The sequence below is a fragment of the Antechinus flavipes genome, chromosome 4, assembly GCF_016432865.1.
Source record: "Antechinus flavipes isolate AdamAnt ecotype Samford, QLD, Australia chromosome 4, AdamAnt_v2, whole genome shotgun sequence".
NCBI classification, from domain to species: Eukaryota; Metazoa; Chordata; class Mammalia; order Dasyuromorphia; family Dasyuridae; genus Antechinus; species Antechinus flavipes.
In genome coordinates this window covers 388784026-388802804 of record NC_067401.1, presented here as the reverse complement: position 1 = coordinate 388802804, position 18779 = coordinate 388784026, and the positions used below count along the sequence as shown (strand labels likewise).

Sequence of the window (18779 nt, the reverse complement as noted above, 5' to 3'; positions counted from 1 at the left end):
GGTCAGGTGTAAAGTGATGAAGTCTAGTACCACTGGTGGCATCGTGAGAAAAGAAAATGGATCTCATCTAAGAAATATTACTAACGTACAATCAAAACATTGGCTGTTGGGGGAATGGGTAGGACAGTGAGAGAAAGTAAAGAGTCAAGGGATCAAAAGTATGTTGGTGCCCTTGACAAACAAAGTAGTTGCTCATCAGTTGAGAGATAGTTAAACAAATTGGAGTACATGAATGTAAAAGGATATTACTGATTGGAAGAAAACCACAAATACATAGATTTAAAAGAAGCGTGGGAATCAAGAATGACATGGAGGTTGTTGTATTGGGAGAATTGTTGGTCCTCTTTGAGAGTGATATTGAAGTTTGGCAGAGGATTGAAATATGTTGATATTGAATTTAATAAGTGTAGGATTAGAACTCAGAAATTATGCTGGGTTAGATGTTTAGGTCTAAGAATCATCTTAATAAACTCGGGAACTGATGAGGCCACCAAGTAAGAGAATAGAGAGAATAGAAGGTAGTCCAGTAAAGAGACTTGCTATACATATTCGCCCTTAGGCTATATATTAAGGATGATGTACCAGCAAAGGGAAAAGAGTAAAGCAGACTGGACTTAATGGCTTGAGAAAATAATAGGGGTGGATGGATTGGAGGTCACAGTGAGGGGACTAAGAATAGATTGAGGAGAACAATAAAGCATAGGGAGAAATGGAATGATAAGATGTTATGATCAGAGAGAGGAATGCCAGGGTAGTGGAACATTTGTGACTGGGGGTAAAACCTACAATCTGATTAATCCCTGTGTGTGGCTGAGGTGGAGCTGAGGACTAGATTGTGTGGTTTGAAGAGAGTAATGAACCTGGAATGTCAAGATATTAAAGAAGCATCAACATGTATGTTAAGCTATCCTCTTTTTTTTTTTTTTTTTGGTATGTGAAAATGTTCGTGTTTGTTGGGTTTTGATTCCTTACAGTTTTAAAAATTATATTTTGAAATCTCCTGGTATAAGGTCAAGCAGTGAAGAGGAGAGAAAGAAGTGGTGAATCATGTGCTGAGCTCCATGAGAAAGGAAATAAAACAACCCAGCTGAGGTCTAATAGACTACAGTCACCATAGTTGGGTGGTAAATTTTGATCTCCTAATTTTCAAAGGAAGAGAAATTTGCTTAATGGTGGCAGCAAAGAAGGGAAGGGACAGTAAGGAGCAAGGAAATTACTTAAGAATGTTGTGAGAAGAAAAAGGAAGTGGGCAACTAGGAAAGCAAAGGGTTTTAAGAATGGGGCCATATGAGGAATTAGTTGAAGGGATTGAGAATGTTTAGTTTGGAGATGAGAAGATAGAGTATGGATAATAGTAATTGTTTCCAGTTTTTTGAAGGATTGTCATGTAAAAGAAAGAAGGAAACAAGCTGCCAGACACACTGTATTATAAAAATCATCTCATTCAATCCTCACAGCACCCCTGTTAGGTAAGTGCTGTTATCATCTCAATTTTACAAATGAGGAAACTGAGACACAGCTTAAGTGACTTGCACAGAGTCACACAAATAGTTAAGTATCAGGTCAGAATTAAACTCGGGTCTTTTTAACCTCAGGCACAGTGCTCTTTATCACCCAACTGCCTCAACTTGTTTTACTTGATCCTGGGTCATGGAATTGAGAGCATTGGTTAGACGTTGTAAAGAGGCAGGATTAGATTTGCTAATAAAGAAAAACTTAGTCAGAATTAGTGCCGTCTAAAAATGGAATAGTTTTCCTTAAGAGATAGTGGGTTCCCTCTCCTAGGAAGACTTAAGGGAAAGGTTGAATAACTACATATATAGATTATATTGTAGCATTTCAAGCATGATTTGGATTAAATGATCTTTGAATCTTTTGATACAAATGCTATGAGGCACAAAAAGTATAAGGCATGTTTGAGGAGCAGTGAGTGGACTGACTTAGCAAGAGCAAAAATGAAAACTTAGAAAGAAGTATGAGTTCTTTTATTCTCTTAAATCAACAGTGTTCATTAACCTATTTGTTGCATGCTTATTTGATAACTTCATTTTTACTATATTTTACTTGTAAAATATAGAATGCTTTTCTATCATAACATTTACTACATTATAAAACAAAAGAATCTTAGGGCTTTTGCAGGGGTGGAAATCAAAAGAAGCCACTACCTTGGATGATAATTATTTAAGGAAATTGCATTTTCCTTAAAATGCAGCCTTTACATAAATTATATCTTCCCTGTTGAGGCTGAGATTCTTGACTAATACTTTATAATCTTTGGCAGTATTTCTTAGTATTTGTTCTCTTTTTCCCATGTGAATCCCAAAGTGATAAAACTTTGAGAAGTTGTCTGTTATAGTTTTATTATTTGACCCCAAGAAAACAAACTTATTCATTGTTGTCAGGTTGAAAAATAGTTGCCTCAATACCTTTAAACAAGGTTATCACCAACTTTGTCCTATTCTTGTCCCTTTCCTTTGACTTATTCTTTCAGCTGGAAGTATTCTTAATTCCATCTGTCATGTAGTGGCTAAGTGGATGCTGACCAATCACTAAACATTTTTATAACAGTTTACAGCTTGCGGTTTCTTTTATATATGTACAATAAGCCCTGTGAGATAGGTACGATTTTTATGACCAATTCTTAGATTTGAAAGCCGAGATGTAAGTAAACCAATAAACATTTGTTATATTTGGCACAGACTCTCTGGTAGGTGTTGGATGAGAGTTGAGAGATGAAAAGATTTTACATAGAGTACCAGTCCTGTAGTCAGGAAGACCTGAGTTCAAATGTGACCTCAGACACTGACTAACTGTGTGATCCAGGGCAAGTCACTTAACCCCAATTCTCTACCCTCCTCCACAGCTCCCAAATAAAAAAAGTTAATCAGTATCAAATCTGCATAGACCTCAGGAGAGTGAAGCATGGAGAAAAAAGGCTAGACCATATTTGATCTACATCCTGGGCATCACATTTTAGAAAGGATAGTGACAATCTAGATTATATCCAAAGGAGTCTAACCAGATTGATAAAGGGGCTTTTGATATGTAACCACACCAAGATTAGTTGAAGGAATTGAAGTTATTTAACCTGGGGAGAGAAGAAAAATGTGAGAAGGGAGAAGTGACCAGATGACTTTATGGATTTGAGAGGCTGCACATTTAGACAATGTCAGGAAAAATTTCCTAACGATTAAAGCTGTCCAATCATGCTAAATTTCTTTCCTCAGAGGTTTTCCAGCAGATCCTGAATGACTAAATATCTGGTATGCCATTTTAAGAATTAAGTGTGGGTTGAGATACTGTACTACATCTCTTAAATTTTGTGATTCTAGTTCTATCTTGTGGTGAGAATAGGAGATCTCTATGTCCAGGTAGTCCTGGTGCCAGACTGGTTATAAAAGAATGAGACATTATCTAAATCTAAGCAGAGGCTGCTCTGCTTCAGTGCTTACCCCAGTGTTGAATATTTTTGAATTTGGGGAAAGAGAGAGTCTTAACATCAATGAGTCCTGATTCAAAAGAATGGAATTTCCCTTTTAAAAATCCAGTGAATATAGTTAAAGGTGTGGCCAGCTTGAACATTATGAATCTGTAGGTGATGTTAAATATTTGGACATGTCTCTTGTGTTACTCTCTGAATACAGCTTTCTTCCAAATGACCATGGGGTCATTTCTTCTGTAAACTTTGGCATAAAAAATCATGAAAGCATCAGCTTTTTGTTTTAAACTCTCTCCCTCCCTCTCTTATTTACTTGCTTCTTCCCTCCCTCTCTTCTTTTCTTTTGTTCTTCCCTTCCTCCCTCCCTCCTTTCTTTCTCTCTTTCCCTCCCCCATCCCTTTTCTTTATAAGAGTAACTACTTAACACAGTGCCTGGCTTGGCACATAGTAAATGTTTGATATACTTGTTTAATGAATGCATAAATATTATTTCAAATTTCAGCTTAGTATGAATACAGTTACTTGTTGTATTAACTAGATATTTTTAGAGTGACTGTATAAAATAACCAATTAAGGATCATTAAATTTGACATATCCCTATAGGAAAATCAGGTGAGGTGACTGTGATGACCGAGAAAGAAAGCCTCTACTGATCCCTCTGTCTGGGCCATTTTGGGCAAATCTTAGAATTAGCAATAGAAATTTTCATCTTATTCAATTACTACTTACTCCTTATATAAGGAGTTGTGTGCCATTTGCCGATATGTCACTATCAACCTTACCCTTTGAGAAGCTTACCTTATTGAATTTATTTTTAAGGAATCATTTAAAGCAGTGCTAAATTTTGCCTTATTTGGTTGTAATAATTACAAATTTGTTCTGCACTACCAGTTTTACTTATTTTGGTGGTATGGTTTGACTGCCTGTTTTTTAGATTTCATTTGTAATTGAATATTATGATGCCAAAGTTCATAGTTGAAATTTCCTATCAGCTCAATAAAAACTGGAAATTGTGGTGTTTCTGGATCAATAGGATAATGTTTAAAAGTCTTTATCAGAGTGAATGCTGTGTTTTAGGAAAATGTGTAACTCTTCGATGAATCTCTATTCATATTTTATGGATACTGTGTACTTACAATTCTTGTTTTTAGAAAGTTGAAGACACTGCTTTAAAATAAATTCTGATACAGTTTCCCTTTGCCTTTTACCTTCTCTCTCTCTCTCTCTTTTTTTTCTGCTGCCTCTTCTGAAGTCTCCTTCCAAATGGTTTTGGAAACTGGTTCCTGTAAGTTTGCGCAGCTGCTTCACTTTGATCTTCATTTTAGCTTCATTTTAGAATGGCTTTGTTTCATGTCATGCTGTTGTAATTCATTTAATGTAATTCTATCAAATGATAGATTATCTAGTTATTTTAATGTAAAAAGGGGAAAAATAAAATGTAAAAGATTGATTTATATAATAGGTTTAAAATAATGTGAAGAATAAATATCCCTTAGTTAATCTGAAATAATTTCAGTCCATCATGGTGTAAATAATAAAAAAAGATTTTGGATGTAGAGTCTCCTTTATTTGTAACAAGCTCAGAAGTAGTGGTGAATACAGATTACAATGAAAAATATTTACATATGTTGTAATTTGTCAGATGTAGCCTTATAGTTGGACAGAATATATAAAATGCTGGTCTAAGATTTAGAAATCACCTTTTTCACAAAAATAACTTTATTTGTATTTTATTTTTATAAATATAGATAAATAAATAAATAATTTATTGGCCAAATTGTTGGATAGGGAGGAAGAAGAATTATATTTTTCATTGAATGTTTTTATCCTCTACTATTAGGCTTGGCAAATATATAATTTTTGTTTTTGTTTTTGTTTTGTGAGGCAGTTAGGGATAAGTGATTTGCCCAGGATCACACAGCTAGTAAATAAGAAGTGTCTAAGTCAGATTTGAACTCGTCTTCCTGAATCTAGTGCTGATGCTGTATCCACTGTACCATCTAGCTGCCCCCGTATATATAATTTTAAATTTGAGTTTGATCTTTAAAGTTGATGTTTTGAAATTAAATAAATACAAATATCCTATTCAAAATGTCTCAGAAGCAGTAATGAAGTTTTGAGCTTTAATAACTTAATAAATTTAAATGCTACAAACTTACAAAAACAATACTTGAAAAGTTAATTATTTAAAATTTTAATATTTCTCATCAAAATTCAGTATAATCTCTGTCATGTTAATATGCTGTAGTTGATTTTTGAATTTTCAGCTGATGCTCATTGACTGAAAGAATTGCATCAGTCTTCTCAGCTCTAAGGTCAATTAAAGAATAAAGTTTTGATACAAAAAAAAGTTTTGATATAATCCAGCAAGAAAAAAATTTCAACAACAGGTGACCATGGTTATTGGTAAGCAAGAGAACCTATGGTTCTGATTCATCTGTCTAAATCTTAGAAAGTGTTATCTAGAAAGTGTGAGCATATGCAATTCATAACGACAGAGTGACCCATCTTCTTAAAATTAGCATTTATAATTTAATATTAAAATTTTCAAAACTAAAGCTTGTGAATAATTTAAATATCTTTAAATAATTAAGCTTATAAAGGCTAGTTTGTGTTTGTAGCATTTATATTTCTTAAGTTCTTAAAACCTGTAATTACACCAAGACTTTTGCAATACCCCATATAGCTCCCATTTTAGTATAAGAATTGCTTTGTGGTTTTGTTGTTAGAAATAGAACTTTTTTTAAATGTATTTATAAAAAAACAAACAAACTATGGAGCCCCTTTAAGTGGAATGAGACTAAAAATACATTGACTCTTGGGGCAGCTGGATGGCTCAGTGAATAAAGCATCAGCCCCAGAGTCAGGAGGACCTGAGTTCAAATTTGCCTTTGGATACTTAACATTTACTAGCTGTATGACCCTGACCAATCCTAATTGCCTTGTAAAAGAAAAAAGAAAAGAAAAGAAATATATTGGCTCTTTAATTATGAGGTGACTAGATTGCATAAAATCTATCTTAGGAATCACACGTGAAGCTATAGGTAACTCAGGAGCTAGAATTATTTTGCCCTTGTTAAATGGCTGATACTTATTCTGGGATATAATCTACAAGAAAACGGATAAACATATGGCATGCAGTATATTGAATCTTTTAATAGTATACTACATACTGTTATTGCACCCTGAAGTAGAAAACTGCTTATATTGTCAACTACATAGAGCTGCCACTTAATAAGAAATAATACAGCAGATAGAGATTAGTCAAATATCCTTTACCCTAGAGGACAATTTGCTCTTCTTATAACTCTCAAAGACACAATCTTGTACCTTTTAAAAACACAACAAAACATTTCTTTCAACATTAGGTAGATCCTAGTGCAGAATTCCTTGTGAGCAGAACTGTTTTCACTTTTGTCTTTATCTCTGGGGCTTAGGTCATTCTTTGGCACATAGCAAAGACAGAATAAATACTTCTTGAATGATTGATATGGATCTAGATCAAAGTAACTTTGGCTCTGCTTAGAACAGCTGGGGCAATTTTGGCCTTGGGTCTCTATCTCTCTAGATTTCCTGAGGGCAGACCTGAAATAGGTCAAAATTCACAGGGAATCCTCTGAACTTCATGGCACTAAACCTAGGACTGGACCTTATTCTGTTTTATAAACAGAACTTATCAGGCCAGAGTTTATTCTCTTTCTGCGTATCTATTCTATATATGAGTGTTCCATTAAGTTGTTTACTTTGGTCTCATTTGAAAAATGATGAATCGGTTTTATTAAATGGTTCCTTGGCAGAAATGAGACCCTTTTCATGGTCAGGCAAAACTTCTATGTCTATATTTTTCTCATACAGTGTAGTCTAGGACTAGAATTACTCAAGGTTCAAAAAGTGCTGTTGTTGGGTTATAAAAATAGAAAGAGGAGAATCTTTTAAGGAAAAAGTAGCAGAAATAGGTTGCAGTTAAAAAAATACAAAATCTACAAACAAATTATTCTATGAATGTAGGTATTCTAAGACTGATGGATAGCTTATACCCTTGAAAGTCCTACATGGGGCCTTTCTTCATATCCCTGAAAAGAGAAAAGTTTTGATATAAGTTTCATTCTTACTACATGTTTACTAACTAGAGAAAACTTATTATAATCTCATGAATAGTGGGATGCATTTTCCTATTGTAGTAATGTTACAAATGATTAGATTTTAATAAAGGTCTTTTAAGCCCATAATGTAACTGAAAATAGTATTGCTAGTACTTTTGGTTATCTCTTGCATTCAATTTCATTTTCTGTGGGTATTAGGAAAGTAATTTGAAAAAATGAGAAAATTGCATTATATATATGTATATATATATTTTTGTATAATGTTTTCAGAATATCTCATCTAAATATTAGAGAAATGCCAGACCATGCTCCCTGTCAGTAAAATTTTATTTTCTCCAATCTTATTTTTACTTCTAGTTATTTTCATTATCTCACTAATTACAAAATTAAACTCTGAATTGTCAACTTAGGTAGAATTGGAAATTTTGGTTCCAATAAAAGAAACTTAATTAAATATAAGCATTTTTGACTTTTGAACAATTATATACAATTGAAAGCTGTTTGGTATTGCAGTTGTGCTAGAGACGGATAAAAGCAAAAATGTATACAAATTCTCATCTATAAAAAAAAAATAAGAGGTTTCAACTATTTATAAATGTTTTTATTTATTTTTATTTATTGCCAAATGTCTATGATTCTATGCATTTCACTATTCAAACATATCAGTTATGCTTTATAACTTAAAAGACAATTATTATTTGTTTTTATAAACTAATCTCACTAATTTAAAAAAAAATTTTTTTAAACACCTGCTCCTTTTATAAACTTGAATCTGACCATACCATGAAGTCTTTAGAGAAAATTACTTTTATTTTTTTCAAGTGGTTATGGGAATAAGAAAATAATCATTGTTTTCCTCTACAACTTATTGATTCTCTATGTAAAGACATATACAAGATTTTTCTATTTTACAATTTAGTTTTTAAAATTGCCTTTTATCTCAGTTACTTCCGGGACAAAATTCTGTTTTAGTTGGAGGCAACATGGCATAGTGTGAATCGTACGGGAGCCTAATTTTGAATCCTAGCTCTGTAATTTACTACTTGTGAAATGTTAGGTAAATCACTGAACTTTTCTGGGACTCATTTTTCTTTATTTGTAAAATGAAAGCACTGAACTAGATAACCCTTTAATCCAATGTTTCATCCTTAATCTGTGATCCTGTGGGTTTTTTTTTTTTTTTCCCCAGGCATTTTTCCTGAGTTAAAAAAAAAAAAAAAGGAATTGTAATGCATACTTTTGTTTTTCTTTTAAGAAAATCTTATCTATTTCTAGTGCCATTTTTATATATAACTAACAACTTTATTACAAAGTGAAAGAAAATTATTATCATATTGTTGTCTGGAACTTGTTTGTGGATGTTTCTTTATTAAGATGTAAACTTTTCTCTAGTCATTGAAAGTGATTAAAATTACAAAGTATGTCCCAAAAGTATTGTTCCTGTTCAGTTGTTTGAGTTATGTCTGATTCTTTTTGACCCCATTTGGCATTTTCTTGGCAAAGATACTGGAATGGTTAGCCATTTCCTTTTCCAGCTCATTTTATAGATAAGGAAACCAAAGCAAACAAGACCCTGTGCTCAGAATCACACAGCTAATAAGAGTCTGATACTAGATTTGAGCTCAGGTTTTCCAGCGTTTCTGACTCCAGGTCTGGTGCTCCAGCCACTGTGCCACCTCAGTGCCCTTGGTGGACTGTCTAGTTTTAGTATTAATAATAATCTATTAACACTTAAAAGAGCTCTAAGATTTTTGGAACACCCTGTGATATGAGCTTTTTAAAGATCTAAACTTAATGGTATGTTATATAAATTGCAAGATTCTATACTAATATTTAAATAATTATCCTATATTCTGTATACTTAATGTAAAAATATATAGAAAGTATTAATCTGATGATGATTTTATAGCAAAATGATTGTTAGCTTTAATTATTCTGGATGTATATTTTGCTATTGAAGTATTTATCACCCAGTAGTATTTTGTTCACTTTTTTCCATGTCACTAACTATGTCTTGTTTTAATTTTTTCCTTTTATATGATAGGCTCGATATAGGAAAGAGCCAACACTGCTTAAGCAGCTTCCTTGTATTCCATTAGTAGAAAATCTTTTGAAGGATGGTACAGATGGTTGTGCTTTAGCTGCCTTGATCCATTTCTACTGTCCTGATATTGTCAGATTAGAGGGTAAGTTTCTATACTAAATAATTCAGTATAACAATTCTGACTATAATATAGTATTGTGTTTTATATATATATGTGTGTGTGTGTGATATATATAAATAATGAGTTGCTTATACTTATATATGTAATAGTAATTAAGGTTCATATTTTTAATAGACACATTGAATCTGCCTCTTTAAGACAATTGAAATACAACATATTTACATATATTTTTGTTTCTTTAGTACCATTTCTCATGGGACTATATGATGCAGTATAAATGTGAATTCCATTGTAACTAATGAAGAAAAGAGTTTGGACTTTTGTAGTAGCCTCTTAAGTGATCTCCCTAACTCAATCTCTTTCTTAATTCATCCTCCTGCAGCTGCCAAGGTGACTTTCCTATAACATGCATCTGTCCATGGTACTCCTTTTCTCAGTAACCTCCAGTGGCTCCCTGCTACCTCTAGAGTCACATAAAAACTCCTGTTTATCATTTAAAGCCCTTGACAATTTAGATCCAGTCTACCTTTCTATACCTGTAATACATTGTTTTTCCTCATTCACTTTAAAGCCAGCTTGCATTGTCAGTGGCAGACATGCCACCTTCCATATCCTTGCCTTGCGACAGGGATGTACTCTCTTATCACCTCTTCATTCTGGAAACCCTAATTTCTTTCATTGACTAGCTGTGATGCTATCTTCTCTATTGGACTTTTCCTGATTCCTACCCTGCCTCATGCCAGTGTCTTTTCCTCAAAATTACCTTTTATATACACATATTCATATTGTCATTCCTGATATAGCGTTCTTTGAAGGCAGCAACTGTTTAACATTATTCTTTACATCCCCAAAGTCCAGTGTCTCACTTTTTTTTCTTCCTGAGGCAATTGGGATTAAGTGACTTGCTCAGGGTCACACAGCCAAGGATGTGTTAAGTATCTGAGGCCAGATTTGAATTCAGGTCCTCCTGATTTTAGGACTGGTGCTCTGTCTACTGCACCAATTAGCTAGCCCATGTTTCACTATTAATAATGTTTGTTTATGGGTCAGACAGTTGATTTTCATGGTTGCCGTCTCGCAAATACTCATAAGGCATTGTCATGCAAGATAAGAGTGTATCCCAGAAGATATATCTTACTGTCTTTTTTTTTTTTTTTTTTTGGTCTCTCCAAAAACATGTGGATTCATCCTTCCTTTTAGCTTTGAACTATTTAGTTTTCCTTATAACTAGAATATAAAGATTAGTATGTGTCAGTTATATCTATTCACTCACTAGAGGATGATCTCCCATTGAAAACACAAACAGCTAAGTTGATATTTATAGTCTATAAGATGTTTAATTTTTTTGTACCTTCTGATGCCTTTTCGATCACTCTATTGCTAAGTGGGAAGGGCCACCATCTGAGGACTATTTTGATTTTTCTTTTGTTTTGCTTTACATGTGGTTATAAATAAAGGGTTCATCACTGAGTAACCAACCTACTTGTAATAGGCTATCTTTACTAAACTAGACTAGCCCCTGGAAACCACATCTAATAATCCTTTGCTTCAAGGTCTTTTCATATTGTAGAGTGTAAAGTCTGGGCTAGCTTTCTGGAGGATCTTCAGACTCAGCAGAATAATCACCAGGAGAATAGTCAGGAATAAAATCCAAAATCATTATTGTCTCCTTTAGTCTCTCAGTCTGCGCCAGTAGGTAGTTTATCAGTCAGCAGTCTGCACATCTCAGTCTCTGCTCCCACTTCTGTCTGACTCTGACCTCTTAAATATTCTATTACAATTAAATCACTAGGGAACCAATTATCTTATCAATTCCACTGAGTAATTATCTTGTTGTAGGAGTAAATCAATCATACTGAGCCTTAACTATACCTTTTCAGAGTTCCTGCCCTCCACAGTAGAGACTGCGAGATCTTAAGCTTTACTATCATGCTCTTTGAGATTTTAAGATCACCTCCATATCTTGATAAGACTGTTCATGTAAGACTTTGTCAAGAGGTTATTAGTTATCATTTTAAAACATTTTATCATCAGTTCAGCACTAAGATTTTTTTTCTTTTTCAAGATATTTGTTTGAAAGAGACTATGTCATTGGCTGATAGCCTATATAATCTACAACTGATTCAAGAATTTTGCCAAGAGTATTTGAACCAGTGCTGCCATTTTACCCTTGAAGATATGCTTTATGCTGCATCATCTATAAAGGTAACTTAAACTATAATTATTGATATGATTTTTATAAGCTTCATATTGGTTAAAGCTCACTGAATAGAATAGAAGCTAGTTGCATAAATGGTTATGGTTTCCAGTGTTTTCTGAAAGTCACTGGCAGTAAGTACTATTAGAATGTCTATAGGTAGGAGTCTGTCTTAATTTTTTTACAGTTACTGTTTTTCTGCTAGCCTTATACACAATCTTTTATATGTTTAGATGATTTATAGGGAGAAACTGGGATAAAATTTAGGTTGCAGTAAAAAGCATTATTTTTCACATGAGGAGAAAACCAATATTTGTGGAAAATTATATTACAGAACTATTTAATATAAAAATAATTTAATATTTGTTTGAATAATTTAAAGTGTGTCACCTTCCAAATTAAAAAAAAAAACAACAACTAAAGATTCAAAATGTTAATGTTATTTTTAAAGTTTTGTTCAGATGGAATTTTAAATTTTTTAACTTATTTCTATGAATTATGATAATACCCTTTTATTTTGTATAGTTTTATATAATTTCCAAAGCTCTTCTAAATACAATATCTCATTTTTATCGTCATAAAGTGACAGAATCGAACCCGAGACTTAAGTTTTACATTAAATATTGATAAAAAAAACATAAAAGGACTTCAATATAAATAGAGCCTGGTGTTAATGTCATATTTTTAATAGTTTTAGAAGTTAATTATTTTCTGTATTATTTATAGATAATGTTGTATATTTTTTTAAGATTTTTATTTAAAGTTTTGAGTTCCAAATTTTGTTCTTCCCTCCTTCTTTATCTTTCCCCATCCCTGAGACAACAGTGAGCAATTAGTTATAGCTTATACATGTGGAGTTAAATAAAACATTTTATATTTGTCATTTTGTCTCAAATAAAAGAAAGTGAAAAAAGTATCAGCTCTTTATCTGGAAGCAGATAATATGCTTCATCAATAATACTTTGAGATAATGTTGAGTCATTGTATTGCTGAGAATAGCTAAATTATTCCCACTTCATCAAACAGTATTGTTGTTAGTGTATTTAGTGTTCTGGTTGTGTTCACTTCACTTTATATCAGTTCATGTGAGTCCAGATTTTTCTAAAATTGTCCTGCTTGTCATTTCTTACAGCGTAATAATATTCTATTTTAATTGTAATTAATTCTATTATAATTATGTATCACAACTTGTTAGTTATTCCCCAATTGATGGGTATTCCTTCAATTTCCAGTTCTTAGTCATCACAAAAAGAGCTGCTATGATCAAAGATTTTGAGTAGTTTGATAGACTTTTCGGCATTGTTCCAAATAGTTGGGGAATAACTTGTATTTTTATAAATTTGACTCAGTTCACTATATAGTGGAGAAATGAAGCTTTTATCAGACATACTTATTGCAAAATTCCCCCCCCCCCAAGTTTTCTGCTTTCCTTATAATTTTGGTTTCATTGGTTTTGTTTGTGCAAAATCTTTTAAATTTTATATAATAAAAATTATCTATTTTATATTTTATAATGCTCTCTGTAATTTATTTGGTCCTAAATTATTCCCTTATTCATAAATTTGACAGATAAACTATTCCATGCTTTTTTAATTTGCTTATTATATCACCTTTTATGTGTAAACCATGTATCCCTTTTGGCCTTATTTTGGTATGTGATATGAGAATGTTGATCTATATCTACTTCCTATCATACTGTTTTCCACTTTTCACAGCAGTTTTTGTCAAATAATGAGTTTTATTCCAAAAACTTGGATCTTTGGGTTTGTTGCATTTTAAATTACTATGATTATTTACTGTAATATAGTTTGCATTTAATTTATTCCACTGATCCACCACTTTGTTTCTTGGCCAGTACCATATTGTTTTGAGAAGTACTGCTCTAAGACACATATTAAGATCTGGTATACCTAGACTACCACCTTTTGCTTTTTTTTTTTCTTTGATTCCCTTGTTATCCTTGAACTTTTTGTTATTCCAGATGAGGTTTATTATTTTTTTCTAACTCTGTAAAATAATTTGATAGTTTTGACACAGAATAAATAAATTGTTAGGTAGAATTGCCATTTTTATTATATTGGCTTATCCTAACCATAAGCAATGAATATTTTCCATTTGTTTAAAGTTGACTTCATTTGTATGAAAAGTGTTCTATAGTTGTATTAATATAGTTCTTGGGTTTGTCATGGCAGGTAGAATCCCAAGTATTTTATATTGGAATTTCTCTTTCTATTTTGTGTTTCTGAATTTTGTTGGTAATATATAGAAATGCTGATGATTTGTGTGGGTTTATTTGTATCCTGTAACTTTGCTAAAGTTGTTAATAATTTCAAATAGTTTTAGTTGATTCTTTAGGATTTTCTAAGTATATCATAACATCTGCAAAGAGCCATAGTTTTGTTTCCTCATTGCTTATTCTAGTTCCTTTAATTTTTTTCTTTGCTTATTATTGCTAATTTTCTATTACCATATTAAATATCATAGTATTAAAATTAATGAAAACATATATATATATTGGTAAATAGTATTTTTTTTTCCAATTACATATATAGTTTTCAACCTTCATTTTTATGAGAGTTTTAATTCCAACTTTTTCCCCCTCCTTTCCTTCCTTTTCTTGTTCCTCAAGACAGCAAGCAGCCAACAGATTATACATGTACAGTCATGGAAACATATTCCATGTTAGTTATACTGTGAAAGAAGAAACAGAACAAAAGAGAACATTATACATGTACACAATACAAAAGGGAAAATGATATGCTTTGATTTACATTCAGATTCCATAGTTCTTTCTCTAGTGTAGATAGCATTTTCTGTCATGAGTCTTTTGGAATTGTCTTGGATCATTGTATTGCCGAGTTAAACCAATAATAGTTGATCATCACACAGTGTTATATTGTTACTATGTAGCATGTTCTCATGGTTCTGCTCATTTCACTCAGTATCAGTTCCTGTAAGTCTTCATAGGTTTTTCTGCAGTCTATCTGCTCATCATTTCTTATAGCACAATAGTAAGTATTCCATTACATTCATATAATACAGCATGTTCAATCATTCCCCAATTGATGGGCGTTCCCTCAATTTCCAGTTTTTTTGCCACCACAAAAAGAAGTGCTATAATTTTATACATTTAAGTGCTTTTTCCTGGAAAAAAAAAATTCTTTAACTGAAATATATCCACAATTTTATTTGACTTTGAAGGCGATTGAAATGTAATCATAATATTCAAACTTGTTTGTATTTTTTAATGACTTTGATTTTTCATTAATTTATTTGAATTTTGATTTTAATGGATATCTTCATTAAATAATGAGATTTTATCATAAAGTGAACTGAGCATTATTTGGCTATTTCTATTATTAAGGTATTTCTACTTAGCTGTGTAAACATAGAATGCACTTGTGTCTGGATAAGGCAAATTTCAATACAGCCTTTTGTTAGTTATTTTTGTGTGGTCAAACATGTTTGTCTATCCTTTGCAGGAAAAAAAAAAACTTAAATGAGCAAATAAAAGCAATAAAAAAAAATGAAGTATTGGTGCTTGTTTGATGGGATCAAATGGATAGATACATAGAATAAGAATGGCAAAAAGTAGAGACTTAAAATATAGATAATTCTAGAAAATTCCAGGGCCTATTATTTGATTATGCATTACGTCTCTTTACCTTCTGCCTATCGTTCCAGAATCATAGCTTGAGTTCATGTATCATAATAGGAACCATATCCATTATGTTCTATTATGTCAGCCCAGCAGTGCCTTACAATCCTTTGTTGTTCTCTTTTGACTTCTTTTATTTTTTCATTCACTTTTGTAATAGGAAACAGAACCTATAGAATACCTTCTCAGAACTGAATCATTATTTTGACTAACAATGTATGGCTTTTCTTGCCAAATGTATATATATACTTCATGATTTAAAACAAAACAAAACAAAACCCTGTTGATTGTAATATAGAAAGTCTGCTTTTTTGACCTTCTAGAAATTTATAGTTTTTGCTGGAAAATTTTTAAACAGATAATTTTTCCCTAATATTCCACACCAGTAAAACAGTGAAAATGCAGATTAGGTTTAGGAGTGAAGCAGTGAGAAAGTAATTTGTGCTTAGAGAGATCAACTTTCAGGGTGCTGGATTATAGAGAGAAAACACATGAATGTCCAGGATAATCAAAGATATTGTCATTCTTTTATACCCCTGAAAATAGGAGTTGAAGTATCAGTATAGGAGCTGAGGTATTGGTGAACCAGGATGATAAAAAGCTTGGTGTTTGATGTTATGATCTTCTACAATATCTTGGTATTGAGCAGCCTATAAATAGCAGCTGTTTTATTCTCATCTTTGTAACCATTGGAATGATTGCATTGGCATAAGAAACTTCCAATGAGGAAACATCCTTTGCCTATGTGGGTTGGGAACTTGCTCCACAATTTGTAGTCTTAGAAAGTTAGCTGGTCCAAATAATCACTAAATGGTGCAAACTCTTTTAATTCAATAATAATGCTAAGAGACATATATTTCTCTAAGAAATGGAAATGACCCAGATATACAGCTGTTCTCAAGAAACTTATATTCCTTTGGGGGAAATAATATATACAAGTATGAATATATGAAGAATAAAATGCAATGCAATCCAGGATAAGAAGGACATTGGCATTTGGAAGGATCGGGAAAGTCTTCTTATAAGAGGTATGGTTTGATCAGAGTAAGACCTTATAGACCTTATAGGACTTGAGGACTTCATGGGGGAAAGAGCATTTCATGTGAGGTGGATGACTGGTGAAAAAAAAAATGGACTGCCATTTGGGTTGACCAATTGGAGGGTCGGGTTTGCTAAATGATGGAGAAGCAGGAAGGTTGGTAACATATAATAAGGCAGAATACCTTGGAATCAAGTCAATCCCTCAGGGCTTTAAAAACCAGTTCTCTTCCATCACAGATTTGTTTTGATCTGACCTAGCTGTTTTTCCCTCTTTTATTTTCTTAAATGTTCTTCCTATTCTATAATACAGCACATTAAGGAATTTGGGTTCAAGCCCAAATGTGGTGGTTCCATTATCATTCGTGATAAACTCAGAAATGCTGGCATATCTGTTCCAAAATGCTCTTGTGGTGATACAATTTAATTGGGACTCAGACCAATCTTCTTGCATTACATTTTCCCTTATACTATTTTATTTTTTAATGAATGAATGGAAAAACTTTTATTAATCATGTACCTTGCACTTGGGCTACTAGTAGGAAAGTAATGCAGTCTTTACCCTACAAAAATTTATATTTTAATGGAAGAAGAACACACTTATAGGGCAGTGTTGGCCAGACAAAGGTATTTTGTTTTGGAAAATTACCAGTAATTTTTAAAATAATGAATGGAGTCATAGATGAGTAGACTGCAAACATCTTTTCCAATAGTAATTTCAATATTAACTAGTTCAAGAATTAAAAAGCTAGGGTAGAGGGTAAAATAGGAAAAAACAGTCAATTGATAGGAAGATGATAGCTGGAGGATAAAGTAAGGCATGGCAGGAGTCAGCCTTAAATAGTGGGCCTTGAGAAACAATCATGAGTCAGACTAGAGGATCCTAGCATGAGAATTCGGGAGATCAAAGAGTCAAGTCCTTTAGGCAAGGTTTAGATATTTCATATTGAAGGCAGCTAGTGAGAAGCTAGAGAGGGCAGTACTGGTTGTAATCTTTCACCATATTCCTTTGCTATGCTCTGCAAATGGATTTTTATGTTAACTGGCATTTTCCTTGACTTCTATGTCTCTGCTTAGCAAAGAAATGAAATGTTGAAGTAATTTGTGGACTCTCTGGCCTCTGTGCTTTGGCAATTGCTTTATATGTTAGTTGTGTAGGAAATCATCAGAATTAGTTTTTTATCTTTTCTGAAGTATTTGATCTTAAAAATATTACTTTTCAGAAGTATTTGGTAAAATAGGCCAAAGTTGCCAGACTGACAGCTGAACCAGATTAAGATGTAATTGGGAAATGTTTAACAAATAAAAATATAATACACCATAGTGAGTGTTAATTTATGGTTTTCTAAGTCAATATGCTACCTGCAAAATAGAAGTGTTTTTGTTATAATCATGGGTGAAGCAAGGATGCTACCATTTAAATATTGTACTAAAAATGATAACTATAGGAATAAGAATGAAAGAAATTAAAGGAATTTAAATAGGCAATGAGCAAACAAAACTATAGCTTTGCAAATGGTATGATGTTATATTTAAAATATTTTAGAGAATCAACTAAAGAAACTATTTGAATTTATTAACAACTTTAGCAAAATTAAAAGATACAAAATAAGCTCACATAAATTATATATTACCAATAAAATCCAGAAGCATGAGATAGAGATATTCCATTAAAAATAACTATGGTATAAAATACGTGGGTGTCTACCTGCCAAGACAAACCCAGGAACACAACTTATATGTGACACTTTTTACCCAGATTAAGATCTAAACAATTGGAAAAATAGTAATTGCTCATGGTTAAGATGAGCTAATATAATAAAAATGACAATTCTAATTTATTCTCTGTATTCATTTTACTTCTGTTGACCACTCTCTTTCCTAATGCTTTCTCTTTGGATTTTTGTGACATTTCTCTCTTAATTCTTGTATAGTCTGTCTGTTTTTTCTCAGTCTCAGATCATTTAACCTATTTGCCTCAGTTTCTTCATTTGTAATATGAGCTGAAGAAGGAAATGGCAAGCCACTCCAGTATCTTTACCGGGAAAACTCCAAATGAGGTCATGAAGAGTTCAAAATATGACTGAAATGAGTAAACAATAACAAAATCTCTCCCAAGTTCCTCAATCCCACATAATCAACTGGACACTTCAAATTGAGTGTCTTAGACATCTCAAAC

At 32.4% G+C, this 18779-nt stretch overlaps 1 protein-coding gene across 6 annotated transcripts in view; it reads left to right on the top strand.

The window, feature by feature from the left end:
- The window catches only part of CAMSAP2 (calmodulin regulated spectrin associated protein family member 2), a 142290-nt gene that overhangs the window by 85309 nt on the left and 38202 nt on the right, over positions 1-18779 (top strand). For 4 of the 6 annotated variants that reach the window (XM_051998680.1, XM_051998681.1, XM_051998684.1 and 1 more), the window contains exons 5-7: positions 4692-4724; positions 9587-9728; positions 11773-11912. In XM_051998680.1, the coding sequence (XP_051854640.1) occupies positions 4692-4724; positions 9587-9728; positions 11773-11912 (315 nt within the window). The remainder of the gene's footprint in view (positions 1-4691; positions 4725-9586; positions 9729-11772; positions 11913-18779) is intronic. The other 2 variants (XM_051998682.1, XM_051998683.1) reach the window with 1 other exon arrangement.